Source organism: Canis lupus, chromosome 16 (assembly GCF_011100685.1).
Source record: "Canis lupus familiaris isolate Mischka breed German Shepherd chromosome 16, alternate assembly UU_Cfam_GSD_1.0, whole genome shotgun sequence".
In the NCBI taxonomy this organism is placed as follows: domain Eukaryota; kingdom Metazoa; phylum Chordata; class Mammalia; order Carnivora; family Canidae; genus Canis; species Canis lupus.
This window is the reverse complement of record NC_049237.1, coordinates 52,065,988-52,077,151: the sequence shown is the minus strand read 5'-3', so window position 1 is coordinate 52,077,151 and position 11,164 is coordinate 52,065,988. Positions and strand designations below refer to the sequence as shown.

The window sequence follows — 11,164 nt, the reverse complement described above, 5'->3', positions numbered from 1 at the left end:
GAGGTGCCTGACTAGCTAATGTGTCCAGCCATCCCAGCTCAGATGTCAGAGATAGGGATGAAAAAGCTGTCAGATGATTCCAGCCCTACCCGTTATCTTACTGTCACTTCAGAAGGAACCCCAGCTAAGAACCACCCAGCTGAGCCCAAACTCCCAAACTATGAGAGATTATAATGAATAGTCACTTCAAGTCATTAAACTTTGGGGTTATGTTACATAGAAATAGATCATTAAGACACACCTCTTGTTTATAGGCGAAGAAGTTGTAGTTCAGAAAAGTTAAGCAAATTGCTCAAGATCACATTAACAAGTAATAATTTAGAATTCAAACTTAATTTTTTTCATTCTCATACCTTTTCATGCCCCTTCAAATCATTCTACCACCTTTAGGTGTCCCAGCTTTTTGCTTCCTTGCTCTTCCACTGTTAGCATCCTATTAAGGTTTCAGCATGTCCAGAACTAGTTTCCTCTCTACATTCTCTTCTTCCATTTTCCTTCTGGCTCCTTCTTCATGGCCAGATTATGATCTTCATAATAACAGTGACAGCTTATATTTAAAAAGTCTGAACCAAATGCTAGGGACTTAGCATATAACATTTGTATTTGTTATTTCATTTAATATTCTCACAAACCATCCTACACATCATAGTCAAATTGTCATCACTAGATTCTGCATTTAATAAACCATATTTTGCGAATAATTTCCTTCTTCATTGGAATACACTCCGTGTTCTGTAGGATATTTTTATTGTGGAAGACAATGAAAAACAAACATGGATATTGAGGTAATTGCAGGTGGTGACAAGTGCCATGAAAAATAAATAAATGAAGTGATGCCATAGGGAGCATTATTCCTGGGGCATAGTGCTTTCAAGTAACTACCCAGGGTATAGTGGTCAAATAGAGTTTCTCTGAGAAGGGAGTAATCAGGCTGAGATCAGAAAAATGGAAACGTGTGTGAGGCGAAGCTCACCAAATGAAGATCAAGGAGAAAAGTGTTCTAAGCAATGGGTATAACCAACACAAAGACCTTGAGCCTTAAATAGCTTGAGAAATTCAACAGACTTAAATAATGTCTATTTACTCAGAAGTAATGATTAAGAAAAAAAATTAAAAATGGAGGGATTAACAGGGGCTGATTTATGCAGAACAATGTAGTGATGGGGAATTTGGCTTTTTTTTAAATTATTTTTTTATTGGAGTTCAATTTGCCAACATATAGTATAACACCCAGTGCTCATCCTGTCAAGTGCCCGCTTCAGTGTCCATCACCCAGTCACCCCAACCCCGAGCTCTTCTCCCTTTCCACTATCCCTCATTTGTTTCCCAGATTTAGGAGTCTCTCATGTTCTGTATCCCTCACTGATATTTCCCACTCATTTTTCTCTTTTACCCTTCTTTCACTTTCATTATATTTATACTCCCCTTATGAATGAGACCACATAATATTTGTCGTTCTCCGGTTGACTTACTTCACTCAGCATAATACCTTCCAGTTCCATCCACGCCTGCCTTCAGCCCAGGGTGTGAACCTGGAGTCCTGGGATGGAGTCCCATGTCAGGCTCCCGGGTCCCATGTCAGGCTCCCGGCATGGAGCCTGCTTCTCCCTCTGCCTGTGTCTCTGCCTCTCTCTGCCTGTCTCTCTCTCTGTCTATCATAAATAAATAAATAAATAAATAAATAAATAAATAAATAAATAAATAAATCTTTAAAAAAATCTTAAAGCATTACAGTCTGAAAATATGCAGGGGACAATCCCAATCTTTTGGTACTGGTTAAGACCTGATTTGTGACCCAGTATATGGTCTATTCTGGAGAAAGTTCCATGTGCACTTGAGAAAAATATGTATTCAGTTGCATTTGGATGTAAAGTTCTGTAAACATCTGTGAAGTCCATCTGGTCCAGTGTAGCATTTAAAGCTCTTGTTTCTTTGGAGATGTTGTGCTTCGAAAATCTGTCATTTAGAGAAAATGCTGTGTTGAAGTCTCCCAGCATAAGTGTGTTATTATCTATGTGTGTCTCAACTTTGGTTATTAATTGATATACATCAGGGCTAGCTCCCACATTCGGGGCATAAATATTCATGACTGTTAGGTCCTCTTGTTGGATAGATCCTTTAAGTATGATATAGTGTCCCTCTTCATCTCTCACTACAGTCTTTGGGACACACTTTAATTTCTCTGATATAAGGATGGCTACCCCTGCTTTCTTTTGAGGACCATTTGAATGGTCCATGGTTCTCCAACCTTTTATTTTCAGGCTGTAGGTGTCCTTATGTCTAAAATGAGTCTCTTGAAGACAGCAAATAGATGGGTCCTGCTTTTTTATCCAGTCTGAAACCCTGCGCCTTCTGATGGGGTCATTAAGCCCATTCACGTTTAGAGTACTATTGAAAGATACGGATTTAGTGTCATCATGATACCTATTCAGTCCCTGTTTTTGTGGATTGTTCCCTTGGACCTCCTCTTTCTTTTACAGGGTCCCCCTTAATATTTCTGGCAGAGCTGGCTTGGTGGTCACATATTCTTTCAGTTTCTGCCTATCTTGGAAGCTCTTTATCTCTCCTCTATTCTGAATGAGAGCCTTGCTCGATAAAGTATTCTTGGCTGCAGGTTCTTCTCATTTAGGACCCTGACTACATCCTGCTGGCACTTTCTCGCCTGCCAGGTCTCTGTGGAGAGGTCTGCTGTTGTCCTAATGCTTCTCCCCATAAAAGTCAGGGATTTCTTATCTCTTGCTGCTTTAAGGATCTTCTATGTTTGGAATTTGCAAGCTTCACTATTAAATGTTGAGGTGTTGACGATTTTTATGGATTTTAGGGGGAATCTCTCTATCTCCTGGATCTGAATGCCTGTTTCTCTTCCCAAGTTAGGGAAGTTCTCAGCTATGATTTGTTCAAATACACTTTCTGGTCCTCTGTCCCTTTTGGCACCCTCGGGAACCCCAATTAAACGTGGATTTTTCCTTCTGAGGCTGTCATTTATTTCCCTTAACCTATCTTCATGGTCTTTTAATTGTCTTTCTCTTTTTTCCTCAGTTTCCATCCTTGCCATCCACTTGTCTTCTATGTCACTCACTCATTCTTCTACCTCGTTAACCCTCGTCGTTAGGACCTCTAGTTTGGATTGCATCTCATTTAATTGATTTTTAATTTCGGCCTGATTAGATCTAAATCTGCAGTCATGAAGTCTCTTGAATCCTTTATGCTTTTTTCTAGAGCCACCAGTAGCTTTATAATTGTGCTTCTGAATTGGCTTTCTGACATTGAGTTGTATTCGAAATTTTGTAACTCTGTGGGAGAGAGGACTGTTTCTCTCTCTGTGAGATCTGTGGGAGATTCTTTGTTTTGAGGTGAGTTTTTCCTTCTAGTCAGTTTGCTCAGTGCAGAGTGGCCAACAACATGTTGTACTGGAAAAAGGAGGAAAACAGAAAAAACAAAGTAAAAAAGAATAAAAAAGGGGGTGCGGAAACAACAGAAACAAACAGGAAAGAAAGAACAAAGGGAGTATCCTCTGATTCTATATACTGTAAATCCCTCGACTTCCCCTGGAACTTTCCAGTGGTGCTTGGTCAATAACTTGCTTTTCCCCTGACCTTCCAACTGGCCTTCTGGGGGAGGGGCCTGCTGTGCTGATTCTCAGGTGTGTGCACCTGGGGGAGCTGCCCAGCCCTCTGCCAGGTCTACAGTCCAGTGGGATTCTTTATCCTGTGAGGCCCCTGCTCAGGCCCAGGTACAGGGTGACACCAGGAGGGACAACCACAGTGGCGGCGGCCAGCTGTCCAGACCTGGAGTCAGCTCCCACAGTAACTACTGCAGCTCCTAGAGCACACGGGACTGGGTGCTCCGGGGTAGGGGCACGATCTGCACAGCTCTGGGCCTGGCTGCAGGAGTGACCCGGCTGTCCTGTGTCCTCCCAGCCTCTGCCTGTCCTGGGGGAGCCCCGGATCCTCGGCTGTGTCCCCTGGTGCCCTGGGCTCCGGGCCTGCAACACTGTGAATGGACCTAAAGTACCATGTTGTGTAATTTAAAAGCATCAGAGTCAATTTTGTGTAAAGTTAACTTATCCTTTATTACAATAAAACTCTATAAGCCATTATACAGGTTAAAGGTTAAAGAAAAACTCAAAATTTAGAAACAGTGAAATAACAGGGGAGGGCAAGCCTCTGTTGGGCTGCAGCCATCACGAGCCCCGCGGTGGGAGCTGGGGCGGGCTCCCGAGGTGGTCAGGGGGCTGCTAACGGGTCAAAGCAGGTTGTTCCGGAGGCAGGTTGCAGGTCTGGCCCTCTGGGGACCCCGATTGCAGGCACCAGGGCCTACTCCTCCGGGGTGGCCATGGGAGCAGGTGGCTCCTCCTCATCGGGGCAGGGAACCATAGGTTCGACCAGCACGTGCACCACCTTCACCTCAGGAACCAGCATCTCTGCCTTGACCAAGTCCTCATCTCCAGCAGCCACTATCCCTTCAGACCCTGAACCTTCCCCAGGCTCCACAGTGGGAGCTGGGGCGGGCTCTTCGGGTGGCTTAACGGGTTGCTCCATCCCCGAGGCCAGTTGCTCCATCGAGTTAGGAGGTGGCTGGGGCACATCCACGACCTCGAGAGCAGGGGGTGGCGCCTGCTCCTCCTCCAGGGCTCCCAGGGGTGCAGGGGACTCCTGCAGGGCAGCAGTGACCACTATCTGCAGGGGCTTTGCCTCCCCAGCAGGCGGCTCATCGCAGGCCAAGCCCTCAGCCCCAGCAGCCAGGCCCCACGGGGCAGCAGGCCCCACGGTTGGAGCTGGGGTGCACTCCAGAGTGGGTTCAGGGTGTTTTCCTCGGGCCAAAGCTGTAGATCCAAGAAGACAAAGTATCACCACCAGGACGGACTGTCCACGTCCCTCCCAAATCAAGGCCACTCTTCCCACCCCTCCCCGTGTGTGAGGGCAAGAGTCCTGGGAGGTGTCCCCAGGCTGCAGCCCGTGGGGTGGGGTGTGAGCCCACCCCTGCTCCCGGCTCAGCTGCACGGAGGCTGCATCCGCGGGCCCCCCCCCGTCCCCAGCTCGGCCACCCCCAGTCCTCCTCACCCCCAGCCTCTCGCTCCGCTGCATGGAGGCGTCTGAATTGCCTCAGGTGACGCAGGGCCCGGAGATGCGCATCTGTGCCTGGCATGTGCTGTCTTAGTATTTGGAGGAGTTTTATAAGGGAGGGAAATTCTGGGAACTGATGAAAGTCGTCCCCATAATAATTCAACCATATTTCCATCATGAAGGAGATGGCCCTGGGGAGGGACAGGCGGGCACAGGCGTCAGAAGACAGGGCTCTGTCACATGCAGGTGTCCCGGGGAAGCCCTGCAGGACCCGGGGCCCGGCTTCCCGCGCGGGGTGTCGGAGGCCAGTCCTGCTCCTCGTGCCCCTGCCACCTGGTGGTCCTGCCTGCCACAGGCCTGCTCCCCGAGGAGGGGCTGGGATGCAGCCTCTGTGCGGGGAGCCCAGGCCCAGCGGGGTGACCATCACCATCTCTCCTGGAGAAGCGGGGCTCCCTCCTCAGCCTGGTCCCTGCCCACCTGCCCCTTGAGTCCACCGGCAGGCATCAGGGGACGGGGGGCGTCTGGCCTGTCATTGCCCTCACTGCACACACTGTCGCTCTGGGAAGCTCCAAGCCAGGAGGGCTCGGGCTCTGTGTCCTGCCAGGCCTTGCCAGGAGCCGCCCAGGACCGCCAACTTCCCTCCTGTGGCTCTGGGCTGCCTCCCTCCCGAGGGGCCCCCGGGGGTGTCCTTCCACTGACTCTAATCTCCCATCTCCCACGGGGCGGGGGCCGCCTGGTCCGGGAGCCCTCACCGGCCCTCCTGAGCACCTGCTGTGCCCCCGGGTCCAGGTGCCACCAGACTGGGGAGTACGATGCTCCCCACCCCCTCTGCTCTGGGCTCCAGGTGTGGGGCAGAGAGAGGGTTGGGGGGGCATGGAGAAGGTCTCCCTGAGGGGTCTCAGTGCCTCCCACCAAGCCCACACCCCATCCACCGCTCTCCTTTGCTCTTTTCCAGAAGGGGCCTTAGACCTTTTCCCTGTCACGGGAATTGCAGATGTGTGGGGTGAGGGGGCAGCCCCCCCCCCAGCCCCACAGCCCCTTCGCTGCCCTCCTGGAGAGGGAAGGCCCTCCTGCAGGAGCCGAAGTCACTCACAGTTTCCAGCACTGCAGGACCACATCGTTGTTACCCCACGCATCTGCGATGCACCCATACCTAGAGGAGGGCGGGGACATCCCATGAATCGTCCTGTGGAGGCGACCTCTCATCATAGGGGCTTCACCCTCTGATCCCGACTAGGCCGGAGCCCCGGGGGCCGTCAACTCTGTTCGTGGGGCCACGGGCAGCTCCCGGAGAAGTGCCCGCACCTGCTGGGGCCTCCTGAAGGCTTGAGCATGAAAGGGCTCTGGCCAGGCCCATGGCCCATATCCTAGTGGGCTTGGGGGGTCCCGGGGTCCCCCGGTCTGGCTGCTCCAGGACACAGACCCCCGATAGACTCTCAAACCTCCCTTTCAATGGGGAAACAGGCCACTCAGGACCTGGTGATGGGGGGGAGGGGAGGAGGCACAGGCCTGGTCACGGGGAGGAGGACGGCTGCTGAGCACAGGCACAGCCCCTCTGGCCGACCCGCCACAGGCCAAGCCCCAGGGCTGCCCTCCAGGACCCCGCTAGGCCCTGGGGGACCCTGCTCCAGGCGGGGGAGCAGCCCGAGGCCGGGAAGCTCACACCATCCCCAGCCTCCCCAGCAGCAGGTGGCCCAGCCCTGGGCTGCGGAGGGGCAGGTGCTCACTCGGTGAACAGCAGGTCCAGCACCTCGTCCGTGGTGGCGAATTGATGGTAATCTTCCAGGAAGCTGAGGACGTAGATGACGTCCCTGCGCTGCAAGGCGAGCAGCAGTTGTCGGACTTTGTGCTCCAGCAGCTCCGTCCGGCTGAGCTTGGTCAGGACGATCTGATGCCCCTTCCCGGCCGCGGCCCCTGCACCCTGAGGTGGGACGGAGGGGACGTGCAGCCTGCAGGGAGCCCCCGGGAGGCCTGGGATCCCGCCCCGGCAGGCCCTGCGCTGGGGCCCCGTGGGCTTGAGGAGCTGGGGCTCCCTCTCCCGCTCAAGCTCCCTGCCTGTCTCCTACACAAACAGGACCAACTATGCAATAGAGAAACAATCTCAGAGGATAAATGTTCAAAATATTTGGATCATTACAAGGACCTCCAGAGACACAGAGAGAGAGACCGAGAGAGGCAGCCACACAGACGGAGGGAGAAGCAGCCCGTGCAGGGAGCCCAGGCGGGGCTCGATCCCGGGCCTCGGAGATCAGGCCTGGGGGAAGGCAGGCGCTAACCCCCGGGCGACCAGGCCTCCCCTGAGGGCTCTATTCTGATGTTCCCACACATCTGTGCGCAGGGACTCTGCATCTGGCCCAGGCAGGGGCAGGGCCATGGGGGCAGGTGTGGGGAGGGGGGATCCAGACTCATGTGGGAGCAGGAGTGTCGGGGGGCCCAGGGGGGAGCAGGCTGGCTTCTGGGACCCGGGGTCCCTTCCTGCTGCATCAGGGCCCGGGTGTCGGGGGGCCCAGCCCCTGCACTCACCCTGAGCCTGCGCTGGCCTCCGTTAGCTGCGCAGGGCACCTCCCTGCTCCTGGAGGCGGTGGGGCAGACGACCCCTTCCTCCTGCTCGCACCCCACGACCCGGGTGCAGCTCTGTGGAGACAGTGCCCGGCAGCCAGGCAGGAGGCCTCAGCGCCTGGTCTGGCCCCCTCGGCTGGGCCGCACCCCCAGCTGCCTCCACCCAGACACCCCACAGTGCAGGCGGCACCCACCACCCCCGGGGACCGCAAAGGGATGCGGATGCAGGGCCTCGGGGTGATTCCGGGGCGGGTAGAGGACCTCAGGAACCCTGTTTCCCCCCTGCCCACCTTGACATCAGGGTGACCCTGAAGGGATCCCCGGGTAACCTGCCGCCCTGCAGCGTCCCCCAGCCTGGATGGGACCTGCCCACACATCCCTGGTTCCCTGAACCTGAGGAGGAGGGGATGGGGCTCCCAGGATGGTGGCACAGGGGGCCTGGCCTGGCCTGCGCTGTGTTACCTGACGGCGCCTCCGGATCACCGCCCTGACACCTTGGTACCTATGCTGGAGCCACTGCCTACAGCATAGGAACAAGCCGCACCCCTGGGGTTCCTGGGAGCCAGAGCCCCCAGACGTGGGCCGGCAGCAAGAGAACATCCTCCAGTAGCAGATGTCTCCAGCCAAGTGAGCCTGAGCTGGGGCTGCACTGGATGCGGGTGCCTGGTTACGGGGGTTCCAAGTTCTGTTGGGCTCTGTGACACGGCAGTGACCTCACTTCCTGGGACCCCCTCCCTGACCCACTCCTGGAGGAAGCTGCAGGGGCAGCGCTCAGTGCTGCCAACGCCCCCCCTCCCTGTAGGCGAATGGCCTGTGCACACAGGGACACAACCACACCCCTGTCCACAGGCCCCGGGGAAGGACTGTGTGCACCCAGGGCCCCAGCTTGGACACACACCTGGGTTCAGACACGACTGTCCAGTCTTCCCCGGTTTGACCCCGGAGAAGCTGTTGTGCCCGTCGGGGATGGTCTGCATCTTGCCTGTGGGATAGGGAGTGTCCTAGCGGGTGCTTCCCCCAGATGTCCCCAGGCCACTGTGGCCTCATATCTATGACCTTGGAGGAGGGTGTCACCTGCAGGACATACCTCCACCCACACGTTCTTCCTTGGTGTGTACATGCGTCCAGGTCCACGAGGTCCTGTGTGCACAGGATTAACACACTAATGTTACCTATATGGCAGGGCTGTTTAGCTGTAAAATACTGCAAAAAACTACCTATTACAATGTCTGCTATTTATTGGTGTCACCAGTGATGTCGATGATAAGAGTCTTTTAAAAAGATACTTTTATTTTAAGGTTATACTTTATTATACAGCTCTAAAGCCACACATGTTTTAAAATCCTAAATCCACATTGGGCCAGAACAGCTGGCTGATAAATAGATTACATTCCAAATATGTGTCAGTAGACACCATTAGCCAAATTGAAAAAAAAGAATAATAGAAAAAGAGAGGCACTTTCTAGGGACAGTGTCCTTTACATCTCAAGACTATGTCTTGTTTTTTACATGTGGTATCTTATAGTAGTTGGAATTTTTGGTATTTTAAATAAAGGGATTATTTTCCTAACACACACACACACACACACACACACACGGGCACCGGTACCCTCATTCTGGAGGCCCAGAAGATGACAGTCCCCCCGGGGCAGGGATGGGCAATAGCTCCCCACGATCCTAGGCTCCTGAATCCAAGGCAAACCCTACAGAAGGTGTCGGGGTCTTGGCCTAGAAGGGGTGAGGCCGTCCTCATCCTGAACCCCTGCCTGTCGTGCGTTCCGGGCCCTTCCCTCGTTTCCCCTGGGTGAGCTGTGGACGGCGGTGCCCCCAGTGGGTCGCCCTGACCTGGGCCCTAGGAAACCTGCCATCAGTCGTAGAACTGAACGTAGACAGGAGGCCCTGACTCTCCAGCCTGACCCCGACTGAACTGAAATCATGTGGTGTGTCCACGCACACTGACCGAGAAACAGAGACACGGACACACACGCAGACACATGTGCAGAACCAGGAAGTTGGCAGAGGAGAAGCAACATCATTGAAGATCATTAAATAAAAAAAGAAAGAAAGCTGAATCTCGAATGGAGAAAATGGAGTAATTAAAGTAGAATCATGAAAAAATAATTCATCAAACCAAAAAGCAGAAAGAGGGATAAAGAGGCAGGAGCACATCGGTGACACAAAGCGGCAAGCCTCGAATGTGAGGATGATCGTGCCTCATGGACTCCACGGAACACAAGTCGAGCAACAAGCAGCACCTTCCAGCAAAGGCCTAAGCAAATTATTTTGTGCTGTTTGTTTTGATTTAAAGATTTTTATTTCTTTATTCATGAGAGTGACAGAGAGTGAGAGAGGCAGAGACATAGGCCGAGGGAGAAGCAGGCTCCGTGCAGGGAGCCTGATGGGAGACTCGATCCCGGATCCCAGGATCAGGCCCTGGGCCGAAGGTGGATGCTCAACCCCTGAGTCACTTGGGGGGTCTAGACTAAGCTAATTAAAATTTACAAGTGATTGTGAATACTCTGTTTGTAATGTGGTGAAATTTCTGTTTACTAAGAAAGAGAGGGCACCCTGGGTGGCTCAGCGGTTTAGTGCATCTTCACCTTACACCAAATACAAAAACTAACTCAAAATGGATTAAATCTAAATGCAGGACATAAACTAAAACCTCTTAGAAGAAAACATGCAGATAATCTTTTGACCTTGATTTTAGCATAGAATACTTCAATATGGCACAAAAAGTACTGGACTTCAGTGTTAAATGCTCTTGTTCTTCAAAGGACATAATAATGAAAATAAAAAAGCAATCCATATAATGGGATAAAATGTTTGTAAATCATATACCTAATGAGAAACTTATTTCCAGAATATACTGATAAGTCAATAATATAAGTACAAAAATCTCAATTTAAAAAAATGGGCAAAGGATATATAAATAGACATTTATCCAAGGAAGATCAGAAATTGCTGATAATTACTTGACAAGATACCCGACACATTTTCAATTTTCATTGTATCCATTACCAAAGCATCTAACCATACCGTGAAATAGACTCCTATATGTACCACACCGTACAGAACAGTGCCGCTTCCTAGATACTCAATGCAGTTGTTCCTCAGGACAATCCTATAAAATAGGTATCATGGTGCCCATTTTATAGATGAGGAAATTGAGGAAAAGGTACCTCATCAGAGTTTTACAAAGAGCAGGACGTAGAACTAGGATTTCATCTCAAACTTTTATTAAGTCCACAAGTCCAAAGATGACTTTTAGAGCTGTAAACTAAGTATTATATTAATGTTTTGCTCTATTCAGAGTTTTTCAACTAGAAGGAATCTGAATTTATAAATTGTAATTTTTCTAGAAATATTTGCTTTTTCTAAATGATCAGAATAATTAACAAAGTTCTATTCTTATATTTTCATAATCTCCTACATATGTAGGTTTATAGATCTACATCCTTTCTCATTATAATAAGGCTTCATTCAAATTTCTGTCCTCCTTCCTTTTTGGTGGATTAAGATTGATGAGATTTGGTGGA

General features: G+C 51.5%; 1 protein-coding gene across 1 annotated transcript in view; it reads right to left on the bottom strand.

Moving 5' to 3' along the window:
• Window positions 1-4,073: 4,073 nt before the first annotated feature.
• The window catches only part of LOC119874678 (ral guanine nucleotide dissociation stimulator-like), a 369,613-nt gene continuing 362,522 nt past the window's right edge, over window positions 4,074-11,164 (bottom strand). Inside the window, exons 3-8 of the mRNA XM_038560471.1 lie at window positions 8,713-8,765; window positions 7,590-7,700; window positions 6,794-6,987; window positions 6,160-6,219; window positions 5,064-5,257; window positions 4,074-4,825 (exon numbers count right to left, since the gene is read on the bottom strand). Coding sequence (XP_038416399.1) covers window positions 4,317-4,825; window positions 5,064-5,257; window positions 6,160-6,219; window positions 6,794-6,987; window positions 7,590-7,700; window positions 8,713-8,765 — 1,121 coding nt within the window. The 3' untranslated portion in view covers window positions 4,074-4,316. The remainder of the gene's footprint in view (window positions 4,826-5,063; window positions 5,258-6,159; window positions 6,220-6,793; window positions 6,988-7,589; window positions 7,701-8,712; window positions 8,766-11,164) is intronic.